General features: G+C 38.0%; 1 protein-coding gene across 2 annotated transcripts in view; it reads left to right on the top strand.

Moving 5' to 3' along the window:
- Nucleotides 1-1,192: 1,192 nt before the first annotated feature.
- Nucleotides 1,193-25,976, top strand: part of LOC129718720 (teneurin-a) — an 822,359-nt gene continuing 797,575 nt past the window's right edge. For both annotated transcript variants that reach the window (XM_055669766.1, XM_055669765.1), the window contains exon 1: nt 1,193-1,362. In XM_055669766.1, coding sequence (XP_055525741.1) covers nt 1,266-1,362 — 97 coding nt within the window. In that variant the 5' untranslated portion in view covers nt 1,193-1,265. The remainder of the gene's footprint in view (nt 1,363-25,976) is intronic.

Below are 25,976 nucleotides of genomic sequence, written 5' to 3'. Positions count from 1 at the left end.
TTTCGGTACATTACAGACGAAGTTACCGTTCGATTACAGTAAAATTCAATAGGGTGTTATGGAACAGCTAGACTTTTCATTTGACACTAATTTTGTGGAAATCGCATCAGCCATCTCTGAGAAACGTGAGTGAGTCCAAGTAGTCTTCAAAATATGTCCCTTTTCATATCTGCATTTCGTAATTTTTAAACATAACAGGCAAAGTAATAGTCCGATTGCAAAACAAATCAAAAGGATCTAATGGGGCAACTAGACCTTCCATTTGATACTGATTTTATGAAAATCGGTCCAGCCATCTTTGAGAAACATGAGTGAAATTAAACAGTCTTCAGAACACGTTTCTTTTCATAACTTTTGGACCACAAGTCCAATCCTTATAAAATTCAATAGTGGAGGTTATTTCAGGTAGCCCGTTTATTTAAAAACAATTTTGTTCAAATCGGTTGTGGAATTTTCGAGATAAAGATGTTTAATGATTTTCACATTTTGATACATAACCTTTAAACTCAAATTTCGATTACAATAAAATTGAATAGGGTCTTATGGGATAACAAGACCTTTCATTTGCAATTAATTTCATGAAAATAGGTCCAACCATCTCTGAGTGAGAATAAAAATCTGCACATACACACACATACAGAAAATGCTCAGTTCGTCGAGCTGAGTCGAGTGATATATGCCATTCGGCCATTTGGAGCACTTTTATACTGTCGGTTTTGCAAGTGATTGCTATACCTTTCTAGGAGAAAGGCAAAAATGCATTATTTCACTCAAAATGTCATGGATGTCATTAAACCATCATAATCACCAAATTCACGGTTTCGTCAAATTTCATCCAAAACACGGTTTTGTTAAATTTCCTTAAAATCACGGTTTTTTTGGTTTTATTGTTTTTAGGTGTATGTCCAGTGCTCTGCTCTTCTCACGGTCACTATGGTGGTGGTGTTTGCCATTGTGAAGATGGATGGAAGGGAACTGAATGTGATATACCAGTTATGGAATGTGAGCTTCCAAGTTGCTCAAATCATGGACGCTGTATTGAAGGGGACTGTCATTGTGAAAGAGGTTGGAGAGGACTGTACTGCGAAAAACGTAAGTAGTACCCCAAAGTCTTTGTAATCTAAAATGCACACACACACATACACAACCACACACCCAGCCACACACACAGAGCCACAAACACACAACCACATACACACAGCCACGGTGGTGGTGTTTGCCATTGTGAAGATGGATGGAAGGGAACTGAATGTGATATACCAGTTATGGAATGTGAGCTTCCAAGTTGCTCAAATCATGGACGCTGTATTGAAGGGGACTGTCATTGTGAAAGAGGTTGGAGAGGACTGTACTGCGAAAAACGTAAGTAGTACCCCAAAGTCTTTGTAATCTAAAATGCACACACACACATACACAACCACACACCCAGCCACACACACAGAGCCACAAACACACAACCACATACACACAGCCACACATACAGTCACACACATACAGACACAAAGATACAAAGACACATACATATACACACGGTAGGTGAGCTGTTGGGAGCGGTTAGGGAACAATGCGAGTTGCTCACCAATGTTCCGATGGCGATCCGGTTGAGAAAGGCGTACGGTGGGACGCAGACGGCGGCGATACGCCATACAGCTGCGAATATAATGCTGGAGGAAGGAAAGGACTGAGGAAATGGAGCGTTGTTTTAGGTGCATGGGATTTGGTCACCATGCTCGAAACTGCGAAGGCCCTGGCAGATCTAAACTATGCAGGAAATGTGGCGAGGACGGGCATTTTGCGAACGACTGCGCAAAGCCAGCAAAATGCCTGCTCTGTGCAGACCGCAAGATGGCAATGGCCATGTGACGGGGTGCTTCAAATGCCCTATGTATAAGAAATCAAAGGCAAACCAGCAGTAATGAAGGTAACGCAGATTAATCTCAATCATTGCGACACTGCACAGCAACTGTTGCGGCAGTCGGCAACAGAAACAGGATGCGATGTTGCAATCATTGCAGAGCCTAATCGAGTACCTCGCGAAAACGGCAAGTGGGTGGCGGACAGAGCGGCAATGGCCGCGATTTACGCTATGAGCAAATTCCCTATCGAAGAAGTGATCTCAAGCTCACATGAAGGTTTTGTGATTGCCAAAATTAATGGCATCTTTTTGTGTAGCTGCTATGCACCACCGAGATGGACCCTGGAGCAGTACCAACAAATGTTGGATGATCTAACCGGGATAGTTATCGGGCGAAAACCAATAATTATTGGCGGAGACTTCAACGCTTGGGCCCTGGAGTTTGGGCAGAAATTACAATCGGCGACGAAGTCATACTTTCGAAGCGCGTGCTCAAGTATCTAGGAGTGATGATCGACGACCGACTGCACTTTAATAGTCACGTCGACTATGCCTGCGTGAAGGCGGCAAAGGCCGTCAATGCGGTAGCCAGGATCGAGCCAAATAGCTACGGACCTAGCAGTAGTAAGCGGCGTCTACTGGCTAGTGCATCATTTACAATACTGCGATATGGTGGTCCAGCCTGGCTTGGGGCATTAAAGACTAAGAGGAATCAGACGAAACTGTGCAGTGTGGTCAGGCTCATGACCATTAGAGTCGCAAGTGCGTACCGAACAATCTCGTCGGAGGCAGTATGTGTCATGATGCCAATCGGTATTACCCTGACGGAGGACAGTGAGTGTTTCCACCAAAGAAACACCAAAGGAGTTCGAAAGATGCTACAACCAGAGTCAATGGCCAAATGGCAACGAGATTGGGATGGGACGGCGAAGGGCCGTTGGAAGCACCGACTCATTCCGGATCTTTCGATTTAGATGAACAGAAATCACGGCGAGATGAACTTTTATTTGACACAGTTTTTTGTCCGGTCACGGTTGCTTCCGGCACTATCTGCATCGGTTCGGGCATGCAACGACTCCTTTTTGCACGGTATGTAGGGACGTTGAAGAAACTCCGGAGCATGTAGTTTTTCAATGCTCAAGATTCGAAGCAGAAAGAGCGGAGATCTTAACGCTAAATGTCGAGAATATAGTAGCACAAATGTGTGAAAACGAGAATACTTGGAATGTCATCTTAAGTCATGACAAAGTTGCAGAGAATCTGGAGAAATTGCCAGCAAGCTAGTGGTGTAAGCTAAAGTTGTAAGTAAACGAGAAGTGCAAGGGCACAGCCTCCCCCCGAAGTAGTCGCTTAAAAGTGGTCCCGGGGGAATCGAGGCAAACGAAGAGTAAAGAGGTGTTTAGTGGGGAAGCGCTCCGGCGGACACCACACCGTGCCAGGGGGTAACACAAGGGGGTAACCAGGCTTTTGAAGCTTCACCTCCTTACTATAAAAAAACACACATACCCACACATTTGAGCAACCATTAACGTTCTTGCATAAATCAAAAAAAAATTTTTTTGCTTCGAATAACGTAACGAAAATAAAAATAAAGTTGCCTTATATCGAGGTATGACTGTATACACACAGACCCACACACAGACCCACATACATACCCACAGACACGCACACATTCATACAAACAGACACACACGCGCACACGCTTTTATATATATATATATATATATATATATATATATATATATATATATATATATATATATATATATATATAAATATATTTCTTTTTTTTTTTTTTTGCTTCGAATAACGTAACGAAAATAAAAATAAAGTTGCCTTATATCGAGGTATGACTGTATACACACACAGACCCACATACATACCCACAGACACGCACACATTCATACAAACAGACACACACGCGCACACGCTTAAATATATATATATATATATATATATATATATATATATATATATATATATATATATATATATATATATATATATATATATATATATATATATATATATATATATATATATATATATATATATATATATATATATATATATATATATATATATATATATATATATATATATATATATATATATATATCTAAACATATAAAAATGCAGCTCTGTCTGTCTGTCTGTTTTATATAGGCTTGGAAACTACTGAACCGATCGGCGTGAAATTTTGTATATAGGGGTTTTAGGGGCCGAGAAAGGTGACTAAGATAGTTCGAGACCCCTCCCTCTTCTGGAAGGGAGGGGTCCTATACAAATGAAGCAAATGGAACCAAATTTGGCAGGTGGATGTTTTTAGGGGTAACAAATATATCCATAATGGTTTGACACCCCTCCCTCTACTAAAAGGGAGGGGTTCCATACAAATGAAACACAAATTTCTGTACATCTCAAGAACTAACCAAGTAAATGGAACCAAATTTGGCAGGTGGATGTTTGTAGTGGTATCAAATATATCCATAACAGTTTGACACCCCTCCCTCTTTTAAAAGGGAAGGGAGGAGTCCCATACAAAAGAAACACAAATTTCGCACAGCTCGAAAACCAATCTACCAAATGGAACTAAATTTGGCATGTAAATGGTTTTAGAGGCAACAAATATGTCTATAATGTTTCGACACCTCTCCCTCTTATGTGAGGGAGGGGTTCCAAACAAGTGAAACACAAATTTCTGCACATCTCGAGAACTAACCAAACTCGGCTGGTGAAAGTTGAGGTTTTTGAGAGCAAGACAAATTTTCGACTCCAGACGCCATTGTTAAATTTAAGATGGAAACTTCCGGTTTCTATCCGGAAAATGTCTCCAAATATCATTTTAAAATCCAAGATGGCGGCTTCCGGTTTCCGAAAAACAGCGGGATATGACCAAATACCACCCAATATGGGTATTTCCGAAATCGTGATGATACACTGAAAACACGAATCGACCTCCGACAACATTTTGAGTTGTAAAATGGCGAATTCCGGTGACTGGAAAACTGCCGAAAATGACCAATTATCACCCAATATTGGTGTTTCTTCAACCAGAATGACGCTCAGAGGCCAGAAATTGTCTCCAAATACGATTTTGAAATCCAAGATGGCGACTTCCGCTTTCTTAAAAACAGCCGAAAATGACCGATTTCAATCCAATATGAGATGCTTCGATACCAGAATGATACACAGGAGCTAGAATCGACCACAGATATCATTTTGAATTCTAAGATGGTGACTTCCGGTTTCTGGAAAACAGCCGAAAATGACCTATTATAGGTGTTTCTTGAACCAGAATGACGCTCAGGGGCCAGAAATTGTCTCCAAATGCTATTTTAAAATCCAGGATGGTGACTTCCGAATTCTGAAAAATAGCCTAAAGTGACCGAATACCACCAAATATGAGTATTTCTTTAACCAGAATGATGCATGGAGCTAAAATTGACCTCAGACACCATTTTGAATTGTAAGAAGGCAACTTCTGGAAAACAGCCGAATACTACTACATATGAATATTTCCGTAATCTAAATAATGTATAGAGGCCAAGCATTGTCCCTGAAAACCATCTTGAATTCGAAGATGACCACTTACAGTTTCTGGAAAAAAAAAACGAAAATAACTGAATACCACCCAATATGAGTATTTCCGGAATAGAGGTGATGTACTAAAGGCAAAAGTCAAGGATGTTGTCATTCCGATAAAACCAATCATTTCAGACGATATAAACAAATCGCAAGAAATCAATGAATTTGGAATGTTGAAAATTAATAAATTAAACACAAAAATAGGCGGGACGAAGTTTGTTGGGTCAGCAAGTATATATCCCGTCCCGCCTATTTTGTGTTTAATATATATATATATATATATATATATATATATATATATATATATATATATATATATATATATATATATATATATATATATATATATATATATATATATATATATATATATATATATATATATATATATATATATATATATATATATGTATATATTAAACACAAAATCCCAACAAACTTCGTCCCGCCTATTTTTGTGTTTAATTTATTAATTTTCAACATTCCAAATTCATTGATTTCTTGCGATTTGTTTATATCGTCTGAAATGATTGGTTTTATCGGAACGACAACATCCTTGACTTTTGCCTTTAGTACATCACCTCTATTCCGGAAATACTCATATTTGGTGGTATTCAGTTATTTTCGTTTTTTTCCAGAAACTGTAAGTGGTCATCTTCGAATTCAAGATGGTTTCCAGGGACAATGCTTGGCCTCTATACATTATTTCGATTACGGAAATATTCATATGTAGTAGTATTCGGCAGTTTTCCAGAAGTTGCCTTCTTACAACTCAAAATGGTGTCTGAGGTCAATTTTAGCTCCATGCATCATTCTGGTTAAAGAAATACTCATATTTGGTGGTATTCGGTCACTTTAGGCTATTTTTCAGAATTCGGAAGTCACCATCCTGGATTTTAAAATAGCATTTGGAGACAATTTCTGGCCCCTGAGCGTCATTCTGGTTCAAGAAACACCTATAATAGGTCATTTTCGGCTGTTTTCCAGAAACCGGAAGTCACCATCTTAGAATTCAAAATGATATCTGTGGTCGATTCTAGCTCCTGTGTATCATTCTGGTATCGAAGCATCTCATATTGGATTGAAATCGGTCATTTTCGGCTGTTTTTAAGAAAGCGGAAGTCGCCATCTTGGATTTCAAAATCGTATTTGGAGACAATTTCTGGCCTCTGAGCGTCATTCTGGTTGAAGAAACACCCATATTGGGTGATAATTGGTCATTTTTGGCAGTTTTCCAGTCACCGGAATTCGCCATTTTACAACTCAAAATGTTGTCGGAGGTCGATTCGTGGTTTCAGTGTATCATCACGATTTCGGAAATACCCATATTGGGTGGTACTTGGTCATATCCCGCTGTTTTTCGGAAACCGGAAGCCGCCATCTTGGATTTTAAAATGATATTTGGAGACATTTTTCGGATAGAAACCGGAAGTTTCCATCTTAAATTTAACAATGGCGTCTGGAGTCGAAAATTTTTCTTGCTCTCAAAAACCTCAACTTTCACCAGCCGAGTTTGGTTAGTTCTCGAGATGTGCAGAAATTTGTGTTTCACTTGTTTGGAACCCCTCCCTCACATAAGAGGGAGAGGTGTCGAAACATTATTGACATATTTGTTGCCTCTAAAACCATTTACATGCCAAATTTAGTTCCATTTGGTAGATTGGTTTTCGAGCTGGGCGAAATTTGTGTTTCTTTTGTATGGGACCCCTCCCTTCCCTTTTAAAAGAGGGAGGGGTGTCAAACTGTTATGGATATATTTGATACCACTACAAACATCCACCTGCCAAATTTGGTTCCATTTACTTGGTTAGTTCTTGAGATGTACAGAAATTTGTGTTTCATTTGTATGGAACCCCTCCCTTTTAGTAGAGGGAGGGGTGTCAAACCATTATGGATATATTTGTTACCCCTAAAAACATCCACCTGCCAAATTTGGTTCCATTTGCTTCATTTGTATAGGACCCCTCCCTTCCAGAAGAGGGAGGGGTCTCGAACTATCTTAGTCACCTTTCTCGGCCCCTAAAACCCCTATATACAAAATTTCACGCCGATCGGTTCAGTAGTTTCCAAGCCTAAGTCCTAAGGGACGAAGTTTGTTGGGTCAGCAAGTATATATCCCGTCCCGCCTATTTTGTGTTTAATATATATATATATATATATATATATATATATATATATATATATATATATATATATATATATATATATATATATATATATATATATATATATATATATACCCCTAGTACAAAGTGAGTGCTAAAATTTGAAGAAAATTACAAGTCCGAGCAAAAATCGAGTCTTAACAATAAGTGGAACAAGTGAAGTGTACACCACATAATATCACAAGGAAGCTGAACTTACTGAGTATAAGCGCAGATTTAACCGAAAACGCCTAGAAGAGGAGCGATTACGAAAATTCAACCCGAGCACAATTCATCGAGAATTACTGGATCGCCGGCACCGCCGCTAGTGAGCGAATATCACTTAGCTTGTGTGATTCGGAGCGAAGGAACCACCCACGGCAACCTACAAACCACAAGGAACCACGAGGACTCCGGATGTTGCTGAAAGCACTTCTGTAAGTAAAAAAGGAAAACCTTTCAAACAAAATACAACTAACAAGTGAAAAATACTAGCGTTAATAAGTGACAACTAACACTAGCGTTTATAAGTGACAACTAACAGTGAAAAATACTAGCACTCAATAAGTGACAACTAAATACTAGTGTGAAAAATGACCGAACGCAACTTTAGAATCTCGCCACAATTCGCAGCACCAGAACTGGACGATTCCGACCATGAAGCGGAACCTTATCCACAACCCGTACCAGCACAAATCACAATCGAAGGCTTGCTGGAACACATAAGAACTCTTACTCAAAACCAAAATGAGTTGATTGGTCAAATCAAAAAACTTAAATAAAAGGCTGACGAGCCATTCATGCAATTCAGGACGCCAGACCCAATAAAAAATTTAACCACCTTCAGTGGAAATAGAAAAGAGACACATGCCTGGCTAGAGGACGCCGAGAACACGCTCGATCTTTTCAGAAATTATCGAGACGAACCAGTTTACTGCCAACTAGTCAGGGAAGTGAAAAATAAAATTACGGGAGAAGCCAAGGAGATACTAATCGCCGCAGGCAACCCGAACAAGTGGGCCGACATCAAAGAAGTCATCCTTAATTCATACGGAGATAGACGTGACCTAACGTCACACATTCAACACATTCTATTTTATATTACTCAGGGAAAGAAGACCATCCCCGAGTATTATAGCAGAATTAAAACGATAGACACCTCGATAAAATCTACCGCGGCAACCATGGAGGACTACCGTGACTCAACAAAAGCTATCAACAACTTAGTCAGCCTCATGACGCTGACCAGATTCATCGACGGACTCACAGATGACCTGTCGATGCATGTCATCGATACTATCGTCCAAAAACCCTAGAAGAGGCGTACGCAATTACAACACAATACGCAAACGCCGTATACCGGCAGAAATTCAACAAAAGGCCACTTGATAACATCAATAAAAATCCTAGCTCGAGTTCAAACAACAATTCATTCAATCAGAAAACTAACAATTCGAACAATAATGGTTACTATTCAAACCCAAAACCATCGTCCTCAAATCCAGTACCCGAACTCCAGTACCCGACGACGACGCGTCGATGAGAACAGCCAGGTCAAAGACCCAGATAAATACACACGTAAGCGATAATGACAGAAACGCAGAACCAGAAATGAGTGAGCCAGAACTCGACACCGCTCCTAACGATAACTCGTCTATGCTGGAGTCAGAAGACGAAGATTATTTTGTCGGAGAAGAATTAAATTTTCACCAGGTTCTCAAAGCAGGACGCAAAACGTAGTTAATAATAATTTTATACCCTACATAACATTTATGACTAGCTAAGGCGAAATGAAATTCTTAATCGACACCGGAGCGAATAAGAATTATATTTCAACTGACAGGGTTAACTTGGAATATTGCGACACAGAAAATGGCATTAAAGTCACAAACATTAACGGTACACACAACAATAAACATTCAGTATCATTTGACATATTCCAAGTTAAGAAAAATATAAAGTTCTTCGTGTTTAAATTTCATGTTTTTTTCGACGGTTTAATAGGCTATGAATCTTTAAGAAACCTCAATGCACAGCTAAACATTGGGATAAACACTTAGAAAATTGGCAGAAAGGAGTTCAAAATAAAAAAGAAGTTTTCGGAAGTTCAAAAAATCCACGCAACCGAACAAGAATTTCAATACATCCCATTTAAAGCAACAAAAGATGGTGACTTTCTGATATCAGAACAGGAAGATTTCGATGAATTTTCAATTTTACCAGGCTTATATGGTCGGTGTTAAGTCAGACCGGACCAAGTCGCAAAATTGGAAAAAACGAGTTGATGATAGCATCGAATCAAGATTTATTTAGGCTACATCACACAACAACCAGAGTTGATTTATCTCTCGAATAACAAAACTTGTGGCATATTTTTTTCTGAATGATCAAAGAAAAGCAATCATAGTGTGCAGTCAGAACGAACCAAGTGTTAGGTTATTGGCAACTACAACCCAGTCACATGTTGGTAAAAATCAGCAAATAGACGAATATTCAAGCGATTTTTTGGATTACTCTTTATTAAAGGATACTTTCTTCCATCATTCATCGGAATCATGTATGTTTTACACACAGAAATGTACTTGAATGTATTTTTTAACAAATTTTGCTATCGCTACGCTGACCACATATCACGTTTTATAGTATTCAGACAGAGTGGACTATGTGCCAAGCAGAAAAAAGTTGTAATTACCGAAATTATTTGCATTGGTTTGAAGTCAGCATAAGTTGATTTCAAAGCTGCCAGGCACCTTATAAAAAAGTTCCTGAACCCGTTAGCCAAACGAGTATACTTTACCAGTAAAAGAAAAAAGTGTAAATGGTCCACTATGATTGAACATATAACGAGAAAATGTTAGTCTTTAGTGTGAGTAACACAAAAATTTTCATTTTTAAAAACAAGTTCCGATTATAATAGTGATTCCGACCTCAAGAAAAACGATTCTACCAAGGAATCATATCCTAAAAAGGTTTTTTTTTTTATTTATTCTCGTTTATTCTCCGTCGGTCTAGTTCCGCCACTGTTGTGGCCAATCACCGACGCCCAGGGAGGCGACTCCACACCCAGGACCCTAACTCACGACCCGTTTTATTAACGGACCGGCGCCAACGGCTTTACTTCCTCATGCGATGGAAGGCGTGATCCCAGAGATTTTTCGCCTCAGAAAATCTCCTGGTGTCGGCTAGGATTGAATCTAGACCAGTTGGGTTGGTTGTGAGTGGATCACGCCACCTCACAACCATCGACACCTATGTTGGCGGTGGGATTCGAACCCAAGCGTCGAGCGTGGTTGACGGAGACGTTACCAACCACACTAGGCCCCCGCTCTCCTAAAAAGGTTGATTAAAATGATAATAAAGTGAGAGAGGTTACGAAAACATTCATTGAGTTTGTTCAAATACATTTTATATAAGTTGTATTATTTTTGGTGCTGAAGAAGCAAAAAAATAAAATTTTAAAACTTTTTACTGTTCGATTTTAACTGTTCGATTAATTGGCTACAAATATTTTTTCAATTGATCAGTCACAATGAACCAACTCATTACATATCATTCTTTTGTTCAGTCAGAGGGGACCAACTTCACCAAATCAGTTATGTTACCGGTCATTGTCGAATTCATAACGCTGTTTTTCTTAATTGTCACTTTACATGATACAGTCAAAGAATAACTCTAGCTCATAATACCAAAAATACGCGGAAATATGAAAATCTTCAAAATTCACAGTGTAGTAAACTTCAAACTCGTTTTTCTCGAAATAACCAAAATGTCGCTTGGTCCGGTCTGACTTAACACCGACCATATACAAGCCCCAATAATCAAGCGATTATCGCTATTCAAAATCAACTCAGAGCTCCCATAGAAAATAACACTAACGAAATCAACACAAAATTTGAACCGTGCGACATTGTTGAGTTACCGGAAATGAACAACGTATCGCAAGAAATATGTTATAAATTTAGAGTCGATCACATGAACGATATAGAGCAAAATTATTTCAAATGACCTGGAAAAACGCGAAAATTTAATCGACCATTTTTGATTTGAATGAAACTTTGCACACGTATTTGGCTTAGCAAACTGAGCATTTTTCACAGATGGAGAGATTTTTTACACCCATGAGTTACTTTCTGAAAGGGCGTATGCCTTTTGGCATGGGTTTTATTCGAAGCATTGTAGCCCAGAAATCGTTGGTTGCATAGAAAAACTGTCTGAGAATGAGTTGTTGGGAATTAAAAATACATCATAAAAAAATATACACTGTACAAAAAAATTTTTTTTTGACCAAAAAATTGAAAATAAACATCAAATTTAAATTAAAAAAAAAAAGAGTCCAGGATGGAGAAATGAAAAATATTTTTTTTATGGTAGATTAATTTTTTTATAAAAATTCTAATCAAACATTTTTCAAAATATTTGTATTCTGATGATTTTAAAAGATGCAGAGAGTCATTTTGAATCAAAAAACTCTGGTAGTTAACATTCTAAAGGCATCGATTTTCGAGTTATTTTAAATTTAAGCTCGAAAATTTGTTAATATTTCGGAAAATACACGTTTTTCTCAATTTGTCCATGGTTCTCCAGCAAAAAACATACGTTCAATGGAATGCTTGATCAAAAATATAAAATTCATGCTTTGACAACAAAACGATTGAATAAATAACTCAAGCGCTAAACCTCAGCCTACCTACACGTTCCCCCTTGCCGAATGTTTTATAAAAAAATATGTTTGTCGTGCAACACTACCTACTTGTTTACTAATAATAACTGTTTGTAAAGTACGAAACCAATAACTACTGGGTCACCTATAATATCTGTTTTCGTTTATAAATACGATTGCACTTCTCCAGAAGTGGTAACAGTTTGCATTTTGTGAAGATGAATAAAGTGAAAAAGTGAAAATGGAATACACCAAGCCCAAATGCTGTAAACCCTTTCCTGGTCATCGGTGCTCATCAAGCTACATCTATATCTATAAATGCGAATGTCTGTCTGTCTGTCTGTCTGTTCCCTATAGACTCAAAAACTACTGAACCGATTACCGTGAAAATTTGTACATAGGGGGTTTCGAGTACGAGGAGTAATCCTAAAATATAAGTTTTGTTCTATCTCATAAGCGTAGGCAAGGGGGGGGGGGGTGAATTTGTGGTTCATGAACCTGAAATCTTCCTCCCCGATAACCGTTCAAATTTATATCAAGAATTATGTGTCTTACTCTGTCATATTAGACCTTCGTGTATCTCAGAGGCGTTGCAAGGATGAGGGAGGGGAGTAAACAATGTAAACCTTTGATGATTTTAAAACTGCTGGACCGATCAGCATCAAATTCGGTTTGCAGAATCTTTAGTAGCTGACGTATTTAAACGGCTTTGAATTTTGTATATTCCATTAGCGTGGCAAAGGGGGGGGGGTGGAAGTAAATTTGCCATTTGTAAACTTCTCAACACCAAACTCAATTACCGGGCCAATTTCTATAAGTAGGTTAGATTCTAAAACATTGATTTTACTCTATCTCAGTGGCGTAGAAAGGAGGGGGTGTATTAAATTTCATTATTAGTAAATTATGAAAAAGTTCTTCATGAATATTTATATACAGGTGTTTTCGGATATGAGACGTGCTTGCCACATAACTTTGTCATTTAAGACTTTGCAATATTCAGTTGCGTAGTTAAGAGGAAGGGGGGGGGGGGTATGAATGTTGTTAATTAATTTTTAAAACTCTCAACCGGTTATCATTTGATTCGGTAAATACAGGTCTTGTAGTAGTAGCATATATCATCTATCTACCCTCTATATCTATAAATGCGAATGTCTATTTGTCTGTCTGTCTGTCTGTCTCTTCTCTATAGACTCAAAAACAACTGAACCGATTACCGTGAAAAATTGTACATAGGAGTACCTCATAAGCGTAGGCAAGGGGGGCGAATTTGCGGTTTGTGTGTTTATTAATTTTAAAACCGTCGTTAACTCCTATCATCATTTTAATTTAATTGTAAAGGGTTTCAAGCCTATAGGGTGTTCCCATGATATTGTTCCCTCTCCGATTTTCTTTGTTTTTTGCAACAATAGATTGGAAAATTTGCACGCCTTCATCAACATGCGGCAAAATTCTAATGTTATGACAACAACTATTGAACTATTGAAAAATGTCGAGACATGTTTTGAACTCAAATTTCGACCAATTAGAGCTGAAAAAACCAATATGGGTATTTTCGGAACCGAGGTTTTATCTAGAGACCGGAAATCAACCCAAAATGTCAATATGACGTTCTCCGGTTTTTGGAAAACATTCTAAAATGGCTCAATCTAGAAACCATTTTGAAATGAAATATGGCGATTTCCAGTTCCAGAAAAGTATCTAATACTACTCATTATTGTTATTTTTGAAACCAAAATGATACCCAGAAGCCCAAAATCGAGTTCAGTCACAATTTTTAAAATCCAAGATGGGGGTTTCCGATTCCCAGAAAACATTCTGAAATGATCAAATTCTAGGTGTTTTTGGAATCTAGATAAATCCCAGGGACCTAAAATCAACTTTAAACACCACTTTGAAATCCGAGATGATGATTTCCAGTTTCCAAAAATGATCAAATATCACCCAATATGAGCACTGCTGCAATCAAGATGATACACATAGGCCAAAAATCGTCATTTTGAAATTCGAAGTGGCAACTTGCGGTTGCTGGAAAACAGCCAAAAATAGTCATTCCAGAACCGAGGCGAAATACAGGATGGCGACTTACGGTTACCGAAAAAGACCAAATATTGTGTGATAGCCTTCGACCCAGAATCGACTTTACAGACCATTTTAGAATCCAATTTGATGGTTTCCGGTTTGCGGAAACCAACCTATAATGACCGAATACCAACGAAATGATACCAAGAGACCTGAAATCAATTCAAGACGCCGTTTCGAAATCCAAGATGGTGGCTTCCGTTTTCCAAAAATCACCAAATACCACCCAAAACGGCTACATCCGTAATTGAGATAATGCTCATAGGCCAGAAATCGACCCCTGACGAATTTTAATTTTGATTCGAAGTGGCCATTTCCAGCTATTGGAAAACGGCCGAGAATTATCATTTCGGAATCGAGATGATGCCCGGACACCGGAGTACAAATCCAGATGCCACTTTAATATCCAAGGTGGCGACTTCCGACTTTTGGAAAACAGCCTTTACTGGCAAAACACTACCCAATACCGGTATTGCAAATGGTGCCCACAGACCGTGAATCAAATCCAGACGCCGTTTTAAAATCCAACATGGCGATTTCTGGTGTCAGAAAATTACCAAAAACAACCCAACACAGGCATTTCTGTAATCAAGATGATGCACATTGGGCAAAATCGTCCCCAGACACTATTTTGACATTCGAAGTGGCAACTTCCGGTTGTTGGGTAACAAAAATCGACAGTCCAGAACCGAGATGACACCCAGGGACCTCAAATCCAGACGCTATTGGAAAATGCAAGATGGCGACATCCGGTTACCGAAAAGACCATATACGACAGCCAGTGGCCGAAAATCGACCTAACAGACCAAGTCCAATATGAAGAACTCCGGTTTCTGGAAAACAACCTATAATGACCGAACACCACCAAATATCCATTTCCATCCATTCAACGCAAACTGGATTGCAAGAATTGAATCCGTGCAAAGGAAATTTGTACGGTACGCTTTACGTTTTCTTCCGTGGCGAGACCCGCATCAGCTACCGGCGTACTCGGATCGCTGCCAGCTTTTCGGCATGGAAACACTGCAGCAAAGACGTTTCGATACACAGGCTGTGTTTGTCTTCAAAATTTTAACCGGTGAAATCGACGCCCCGAAAATTCTGCAGCAGTTAAATTTGTATGCTTCAGAAAGGTTTTTAAGGCGGAGAAACTTTCTATCGCTACCGCATCGCACTGCATCATATGGGCAACACGACCCCGTTCGTTTCATGTCAGCTAGCTCCAACGCCGTAGCAGATTCATTCGATTTTAACATCTCAGTAACAACATTCAAACAAATTCTTCGTAGACGACAGGTTTAATTGTTTTTGAAACGTGTTTCAATTGTTTTTAAAGTGTTTCTTATCGTTTGTAAATATTAATTAGCATTTAGTTAGTAATATATATTATCGTTAAGACCACCAATGTGTCAGATGATTTAACAATAAATAACAAATAACAAATATGGGTATTTCTGGAATCAAAATGATACCAAGACACCTGTAATCACATAACACGCCGTTTAGAAATCCAAGATGGTGACTTCCGGTTTTCATAAAACACCAAACATCACCCAAAATGGGTATTTCTGTTATCGAGACCGGAGAACAAATCCAGACGCCTTTTCGCAACTCAACTGCAATAACGATATCCGGCTGTTGGGAAATACCAAATATCACCCAATATTGGTATTGCATAGAAGTTAGAAAATGATTACAGACGCCATTTTAAAATCAACGGTGCAACGTTAGGATGTTGGCAAACAGCCAAAAATGATCATTCCGGAATTGATACGATACCCAAAGATCAAATCCGACGCAATTTTAAAATCCAAGATAGTGATTTTATGATATCCGATTTTCACAATACCAAACACCGAATTCCAGGCGCCAAATCCAAGATGGTGATTTTCGGTTTCTGGAAAACATCCAAAATGATAGGTGATAATTATAAACATAAACATATTAATACAAAATAATTCATCGTAATTATTGAACTCATCTTTTGTTATCGTTCTCGAATGCAATAATGCAAGCCATGTTTATGTAGTTCTACGTCAAATTTGCGGTTGTGGCTTTGCACACAACATTACGAGATGAATATCTCATTAAAATAAAAATATATTGGACTTTTACTGATACTATTGATTTTGCTGATTCTCGCGGATTTTCTAATTAACGCTTTTCTACCACGATTCCCCACGTATACCCCACGTATACCCCACTTGATAAAACACTGACTGTATAGGCACAAATATTTTTATTAATGGATTATCTTATATTGTCGGAAATAATTGTTCACCAGTTGTAGTTATCAAAATTAATGGATACCCTTTTTATTTGTAAAACGAATACACTCCTTAAATGATTTGTAATCGAAATAACCATTTCAATTTGTTCATGTTTCGTGGGTTACGTGGGTTTTTTGCACGTGTTACTTGATTAGAGAATGCTTTAGTTTTTCTAGCCCAAATAATGAGCTTAGTAACAGAACGTTCCGTAAAGTTTTTGAGTTCTTTCCGAATGTATTTGTTAGAGTTTTTAAAGAAATCGAAACGTTGTAGAAAAAAAAAACAGAAAAACAGTTTTTAGGGGAGAATACATACAGCCTTATAGATATAACATGGTAATGCTAATTTTTGTTGAAAATTATGTACATTTGAGAGATATGCGGTTGTCGTAAACTTAATGGCGCAGCAACGCGGGCCGGGTATCAGCTAGTATATATATATATAGACCGTTCCGATACTTATAAATACACTTACGATCAACCGTCATTTCAAATAACGTGCAGTATTCAACCAAACGTTGGCTGCGTCCTGTTGTTTACATCCAAAAGAAACAGATGCTGTCATTTTTTCTAACATTTAGTGCAAAATTTTGAAAATGCGTGGCCTTTCTCCCGAGCAAAGAAAGCGAATTGTGCACAAATGGGGCACCGTGAGTGGTCTTTCTATAAGAAAATTAGCCAGAGAAGAAGGTATAAGTGTCGGAGCAGTTCAAACCGCATTGCGGAAGTTTTGTGAAGAGTGCACATTTACTGATGCCCCAAAACGTGGTAGAAAACCCGGGCCTGTTGATCCCACAATGGACAAAAAGGTTAAGGAATACTACAAGCGGCATCCTTCAGTATCAGTACAAAATGTGGCGAGAAAGCTTGGAACCTCGGCGAGAAACGTTATGCGTGCCAAGGGAAGAATAGGTCTGCAGACCCGTCGGATGTTTGTAGAATGTAGATGTAGAATGTTTTCCAAAAACCGGAGAACGTCATATTGACATTTTGGGTTGATTTCCGGTCTCTAGATAAAACCTCGGTTCCAAAAATACCCATATTGATTTTTTCAGCTCTAATTGGTCGAAATATGAGTTCAAAACATGTCTCGACATTTTTCAATAGTTCAATAGTTGTTGTCATAACATTAGAATTTTGCCGCATGTTGATGAAGGCGTGCAAATTTTCCAATCTATTGTTGCAAAAAACAAAGAAAATCGGAGAGGGAACAATATCATGGGAACACCCTATAGGCTTGAAACCCTTTACAATTAAATTGAAATGATGATAGGAGTTAACGACGGTTTTAAAATTGATAAACACACAAACCGCAAATTCGCCCCCCTTGCCTACGCTTATGAGGTACAGTAAAAATAATGTTTTAGGATTACTCCCCGTACTCGAAAACTCCTATGTACATTTTTTCACGGTAATCGGTTCAGTTGTTTTTGAGTCTATAGAGAAGAGACAGACAGACAGACAGACAGACAGACAGACAAATAGACATTCGCATTTATAGATGTAGAAGATAGATAGAAGATATATGCTACTACTACAAAACCTGTATTTACCGAATCAAATGATAATCGGTTGAGAGTTTAAAAAATTAATTAAAAACATTCATACCCCCCCCCCCCTCTTAACTACGCTACTGAATATTGCAAAGTCTTAAATGACAAAGTTATGTTGCAAGCACGTCTCATATCCGAAAACACCTGTATATAAATATTCATGAAGAACTTTTTCATAATTTACAAATAATGAAATTTAATACACCCCCTCCTTTCTACGCCACTGAGATACAGAAAAATCATTGTTTTAGAATCTAACCTACTTATAGAAATTGGCCCGGTAATTGAGTTTGGTGTTGAGAAGTTAACAAATAGCAAATTTACTTCCACCCCCCCCCCTCCCCTTTGCCACGCTAATGGAATATACAAAATTCAAAGCCGTTTGAATACATCAGCTTCTACAGATTCTCCAGCAGTTTTAAAAACATCAGAGGTTTACATTGTTTACTCCCCTCCCTCATCCTTGCAACGCCTCTGAAATACACGAAGGTCTAACATGACAGAGTAAGACACATAATTCTTGATATAAATTTGAACGGTTATCGGGGAGGAAGTTTTCAGGTTCATGAACCACAAATTCACCCCCCCCCCCTTGCCTACGCTTATGAGATAGAACAAAACTTATATTTTAGGATTACTCCTCGTACTCGAAACCCCCTATGTACAAATTTTCACGGTAATCGGTTCAGTAGTTTTTGAGTCTATAGGGAACAGACAGACAGACATTCGCATTTATAGATATAGATATATATTATATAGGTTTTTTTGTTTTCTGGCTATTATTGATTAAATGGATCGGTTATAGACCTGAGAATGCAGAAAAGCTGTTTTTGTTGGCCTATTTTATGAACAGTTTACTTTTGAGCACGAGATAAGGGAAGGTGTTTGACACTTGCAAAATCAACTTAAACAGACGTGTTTTTTTACATTGTGTACATGTCCGCTGTAGAACAAATTCAATAGCTTCATTTGTTTATTTTCATCATGAGCATTCAGAAAATAGGTTTGTTTTGCTATTGCGATGTTGTTTGGATAGGTATGTAAAAAGCAAAGCCTTGGTGCTACATTCCGATTCGGAACTTGACCTTCTGTTTATTTATACACAGACTTCGCAGCCGACTGTTTGGTGTACAGGACAATTGCGGGGCTAGCGCTACGATCCTACTGACACTAACAGTCTCTCCCGAGCCGAGACTCGAACCTACGACGACTGGCTTATTAGGCCAGCATCGTACCTCGAGACCATCTGGGATAGGTATGTGCTAAACTGTAATCATAATTAGTCGCAAGAGGGAACGTAGTAATAAAGTCAGAGAGCACTACTCATACTTAAATTCATGTTAACTTTTAAATGTATTCCGCGCAAGATACTATCATCAAATTACCACCAAACGAAAGATTTAGGAAATAAAAATGATTTGTTAAAGGTTCCAGCTGCATGTATTTGCATCTTAGTCGATAACAAGTGGCTAAACATGGTTACTTTTGAAGTAGAATACTTCTCTCAGGAAGTTCGGCTACATAGGGATGTGAAATGAAAATCTAAAACCGAAAAAAGTGAAAAATATGTCCAATTTCAAATGCTAATAAATCGGTTAGTATTCGATGGATTTACTTCGTTCTTGTAGCAATAGATTGAAAAATCTTCTGAGATTCTTCCCAAAAGAAGATAATTGTAATTTTATTATTCACACTATTGTATTATTGATAATAGTCAAGCCTTGTCAAAACGAAAAATTCGACCTCTCATTGGTCGTTATATGATTGCTTCCCAAGCACGGTCAACAGAATCATATACCTTGCAATTAAAAACATACTATTTGGCCTATACTAGTGATGGGAAATATCGCCTAAAACCGACATCGATAACAATCGATAATTCCGGGGCTTATATCGATATTATCGATAAGTATCGATAATTTGACAGCTAACGTTTGCGGTAATTTTTTTTTTTTTCAGATGGTGATGAAAAAGAACTATTTCAGATGGTGATGAAAAAAAAACTAATTGAGTTGGATAAATTTCCCGTGGAAGGTTATCATGTTAGCTTCCTCACAAAAAAATATTACGTCCTTGCGTGCAGCCTTCCGGCAGTTAACCGGAACATTCGCCATGGAGGACGAAAACATGCGTGTAGCCGTGTTTTTAAGCTCTTTCTTCGTTTTTTTTTTATTAATTCCTCCTCCGTTTTCGCGACAAAATTGTTGGAATAGATCTTGTGCTTCAAGTTTGTCCAGAAATTCTCGATGGGAAGCAGATGGGGGACAATATACCTAGCTAATGGTAGCAGTGGTCATAGGCTCCTACAAGGGAGATGGGGGACATTGGGCGGATTCGCCGACTTCGGTACCACATCGATATTCAGCCGCTCCATCTCCTCCAACGATCGCTTCGAGTAGTTGGCCGACGTCAAATCTGACCAGAACACCGTGTCTTCGCGCTTATGGTATTTCTTGATGAACGACGCAACTTCTGTCAGGTACTTCGGACTATAAATTTCCCCGTTCACGGCCAACCCGTAGCGAAAGAAGAGCAACTTTGAAATCCCTTTCTCACTGATTGTCAGCCAAAGCCGCACCTTCTTCTTCTTCTTCTCTCTCTGTTGCGTGACAGCCCTTTGGCTGTACACTTTTGACGTTCCACCTTCCACACGTCATATCTGGCACAGCATGAACTCGCTATATCGCCAACAATTATTTCAATTCAGTGCGACATTTTACGGGTTGATTCAACTTTTATATATTTTTATCTATTTCTTTGAGGAATTTTATCATATTTTTCATTGCATCAGCGTTTTTTGTTTCGAAAACTTCCTGGAAGTTGCTTATTTTGTCTAATTCATATTTATGTCTCAAGGTTGCATATTTTGTACATGTCAGTATAATGTGTTTCGCATCTTCTATTTGATCGCATGCGTCGCACATGCAATCATTTTCGAGATTCATTCTGTATAATCCATATTTAGAAAAATCATGACCTGAGAAAATTCTATTGAGTGTGCGAGTTTCTTCATTGTTAAGTTGCATGTTTTTGTGCCATGGATCTTTTCTGAGAGAGTTTTGCAGAGTAAAAAATTTTCTGCCTTTTCCCAATTCTGCTGTGTAATTAACATACCATTTTTGAGTTTGATCATCGGCCAAATCTTTGAAAAACGATATTGCGTCATGAAGCATTATTTTATTGTCTATAATGTGCTCCTTATTTAGCGCTGCTTTCGCCAACGTATCTGCTACATCATTTCCGTTGATGTCCACATGACCGGGTATCCACTGTAAAGTTGTTTTCATTTCCCATGCAGTTTGTAATATACTGTCAACTATTTCATCTCGGACTCTCAATTGTTTAGCATTTTCAATCAATGTTAATCCTGATTTTGAATCTGACATAATAACCGCTCCTGATATCGAATTGCTTTTAATAAACTGTAGTGCTATGTGAATTGCTTCTAATTCTGCTGTCATTATACAAACCGTGTTTTTTAGCTTTAACGATAGTTTTGTCTTACTTCTAGCATGGTATACTCCCACTCCGCATAGATCAAGCTGTTTGGATGCATCTGTATAAATTATCTGTCTACCTGCGTATTTTCCGTGGATCAGTCCTAGCGTGAGTTGTTTCAGTATTTTTTTCGACGATTGTTTTTTGTTCCATACTTCGTTTTGTAAATCCAATTCTATTTCCACTTCGTTGCAGTTTGTTTTCGCTGTGATTTCTCTAGACATGCTGCGGAATACGTGTTGATGTTCTCGAGTAATTTGTTCTACGAAGGAGTATCGCCCCGGGTCATCGATCGGTCTATCCATATGCTTTTCTAATTGGTTCCAAACTACGGAGCTCCGATAGTTGATTTTCACCAGATATTTTCCTACCACGTAGATTCGTCGAAATTGCATTGGTTGTTGTGCAGCGATTGCTTGCAGTGTGTTGATTGGTGTGCTTTTGGTGCAGCCCGTAATCCTGCGCAAACATTGATTATTAACAACGTTTAGGAAATTCAAATTGCTTTTGCTCGTTGAACTATATATAGTTGCCCCGTTTTCTAAAAAGTTTCGTATCAAGCCATTGTGTATTGTGTTTAATATTTCGGGATGTCCTCCGTATCTTGTTCCGCTTATAACTTTGATCATATCAAGTCTTTGTGTTGCTTTTTGTTTTAGTTCTCGTACATGACTGCCAAATCTAAAGTATTTTTCAATTAGTATACCCAGGTATCTATGATGATTAACTGTTTCTATTTGTTCTCCTCTGATGTTGACTTGTAACTGCTTATCATTTGCTTGAAAGATAATAGATTTTGTTTTGCTGGGGTTGATGTCTAGATTTAGCTCTTTGGTTTTGTTTTCAAATTTGTCCATGAATGCTTGCGCTCGTTGTTCTACTTGTTCTAGGTTTTTGCCTTCTATAATCACACCGAAGTCATCGGCATACTGCACCAGTGTGACACCGTCTACTTTTATTTCGTGTAAACACTTCGTATACATGTTGAAGAGCGTTGGAGACAATACGTCTCCCTGTGGCAAACCGTTGCTGACTGTTCTCTCTATTATTTCTTGTCATACCGCAAATTGTATTTTCCTTCTTCTGAGAAAAGCCGAAATATAACAAATGTATTCTTGGGGTGTGTGCTGCTTATAAAGTATTTCTTCTAATTTTTTAACTTGTACTGCATTGAAGGCGTTTGTTAAATCTACAAAGATCGCTGCTACGACTTTTTTTTCTCTTTTCGCTTGACAAATTTTATTTGAGACATAGTTTAGGCAATCTGTAGTCGACCGTTTCTTGCGAAATCCAAAAGACAAAACCGGCATCAACATTGCTTTGTCTAAGAATTCTTGGTATTCGGTGAGTATTGCTGCATTCAACGTTTTACTCAAACAATTGATCATAGAAAGTGGTCTGACTCCCTCTACTGATTCTGGGCATTTCCCAGGTTTTGGAATTGCTATCACCTTAATCGTTTTCATACTCTCTGGGAAAGATCCAGTTTTCCAGATGAAATTCAGTTCTCGGATGACAATACTGTATAGTTTTTCCGGAAATAGTTTCAATATCTCGTAAGATATACCGTCTGATCCAGCAGCAGATGCTTTCTTTTTTGTATCTAAGAAAGCGACCCATTTTTCTTTTGTCATAATGTCCCTTCGAGTTGTGTATCCTGAAGTTATGATTTCGTCTATTTCTTCTATAGGGAAGTATTTGGCCATAAAGTTTAGCGCCAAAGTTTTATCCTCATGTACCAGTATGTTTTCCTTTTTGCATTTATTACGGCCCGTTAGTCGTCGTATATCATTCCAGATTACCTTAGATGGTGTTTCTGGGTCTATTGATCTGGCAAAATCCTTGAATTTGTTTTGTGTTGCGACTTTCTTCTGCCTTATAAACTGTGCTTCTGCTTTTTTAAAGTCCAGTAATTCCGTCAATCCGCTGCTTTGGTTGAATCGTGCTCTCGCTTCATTTTTTTTGTTCCATGCTTCTTCTACTGTCTCATTCCACCAAAACTTCGGTTCAAACCTGTTTTTCTGTCTTGCTTTTTTTGTAATTTTTTTAACTTCGTCTTGAATGTCACCAATACATTGTATCGTGTTAATGTCGATTTTTGGAATATTTTCTTCTATCTTCTTTTTATTTGTAAAGTATTTTGGTTGCATTTTTTTGTTGATAGAAATTTTCGTAACTATAGCTAAATGTCGGCTGCCTATACCATAGTTTAGCACCTGCATCTTAGCGTCTTGATATATATCAGCTGTGGTCATGACTAGATCTATCGATGTTGCTTGCTTGTGTACTTCAGTTGGAACGAATGTAACTTGTCCCTCATTTAAAATTAATAAATTAGAGTCGTTGACTAACTCCATTATAATTGCCCCTTTCCTGTCCGTTTTTCGTTTATCCCATACGAAGTGGTGGGCATTGAAGTCACCTCCCATTATCACTTTCCGATGTTGTTGAATTCTGTCGAATATGAGCTTTAGGTTGGTTTTTAGTTCTGTGTTATTTATGCTTGGTGAAATGTATATTGATACAACCAGTAAGTTAGGATTGATTATTTCTCTTGCTGCACATTGTATAAGATCAAATTTTGGTAGTTTGAATTCTTTGGATTTGTACTCTTTTTTCATAATTATTGCTACTTCTCCGTATCCGTCGTCTCTGGAGTCTAGGAATGTAAAATAGTTCGATATATTGTATTTTTTAACTTGCCTTTCTTTGCTCCATGTTTCAGATAGTAGTGCTATGTCATATTGGTCGAGAATCATTTGTCTGGAAAGCTCATCTTTATTCTTCTCCATGCTTTGTATATTGCATTGGAAAATTTTAAGTTCTGGACTCATTATATATCCATCGTGTTTTCAAAGCAAGTCGTTGATTGACTTGTTTCCTTTGTTTCTATGTTCTGTGCGTTCTCTAGTCTTTTCTGTGAGCTTCCCAATTTTACTGGCGTGTTGAAGTTGAGTTGTAGATGGATATCTTCCTGTCTCTGTTTTTCGGTCTGTTGTGCCCAGAGATCGAACTCCGTTGTTCGGTATTTGTTGAAAAGTGCTACACCTTGCTGCTCCTTTCCATGTTCCGTTTTTTTCTTTTTATCGTTGTAGATAGTTATGGTATCAGCTATATTACTCTCCACCATAGCACGTTTCGTCTTTTTCGTCCTGTATTGATTCGAATCTTTAGTCTTAAAGTTACCTGCTGTCATTTGTGAGTAAGTATCAGTCAATGCCGGGAATTCTGTAACGTTATCGAGTATCTCATATCGATTTTGGGTTAAAATAGGGTTCGTTTCCTTTGCTTCCAAATAGGTCAGGTTCGTTTTTGCCATAATGGTTTTAATGTTCCGTTGACGTGCCCATTCGGGACAATCATTCACTTCCGTTCTGCTGTGTTTTCCTTCCGTTTTGCAGTATAGACAAGTCTTTTTATAAATACAGTCGCCTCGTTCCATACCTTCGTGTTGTTTAGTGCATATTCCACATCGTTGTTTGGATCTACAGGAGTTGGTTTTGTGTCCATATCGCAAGCAGTTGTGACACAGAAGTGGTTTATTTATGAATGGTGAGACCTTGTTTATGCAGCAATATAGTTTGACTTCACTTGGAAGCTTGTTTGATCGGAAAGGGATGCTGACTCGGTTACTGAGGGTTCTGGTGTTGTCAACATATCGACTTAGTCTGTAGATGTTCATAATCGGTACGTCGGAGGTTATGTTTTCTTGGATTTCTTGTGTTGTTATGTCCTGTGGAACACCCGTGATGACTCCGGTGATTGAGATAAAGCTTCGAGGGATATATATCTTGTAGTTATTGATCTTCATCGTATCATCATCTTGTAGTTGATTCGCGACAGTGTGGTTTTTAACAAAAATCAATAGCTTGTTACGTCCTAATGGCCGCATGTTAGTCACGTTTTCTCTGTATTCAATGTTTTTAGATAAGAGTTTTCCCAGCGATAATTTATTGATTTGTCTTTCGGTATTTCCTTGGTTTCTTATCTCTGCTATTAGTCGAAAAGGTGCTATATCGGTATGGCGATATTCATATTTCATGAATTGTCTTTCTTTTCCCGTTTTTTCGGGAATAGGTGGCGGTTCGTTCATAATGGAGGTTAGGTCTTCCGACCTCAAAATTTTTAATTCACTTTTTATAGTAAAATAGTATTTTACTATCTAAAAATGTCTTTCAGATTTAAAACAGAATTTACTTATGCAAATTTCACTGTATTTAAACTATTTGATTCATTTAGATCTATTCAACTTAAAAGTGCAACAGTCACACAAACACTCACTTTGACGTTTATGAATTTAAAATGTCGATACTTAGCAAAAATAAATCGT

This window comes from Wyeomyia smithii, chromosome 1 (genome assembly GCF_029784165.1).
Source record: "Wyeomyia smithii strain HCP4-BCI-WySm-NY-G18 chromosome 1, ASM2978416v1, whole genome shotgun sequence".
Classification (NCBI taxonomy): Eukaryota; Metazoa; Arthropoda; class Insecta; order Diptera; family Culicidae; genus Wyeomyia; species Wyeomyia smithii.
This window is presented reverse-complemented; position numbering and strand designations above follow the sequence as displayed.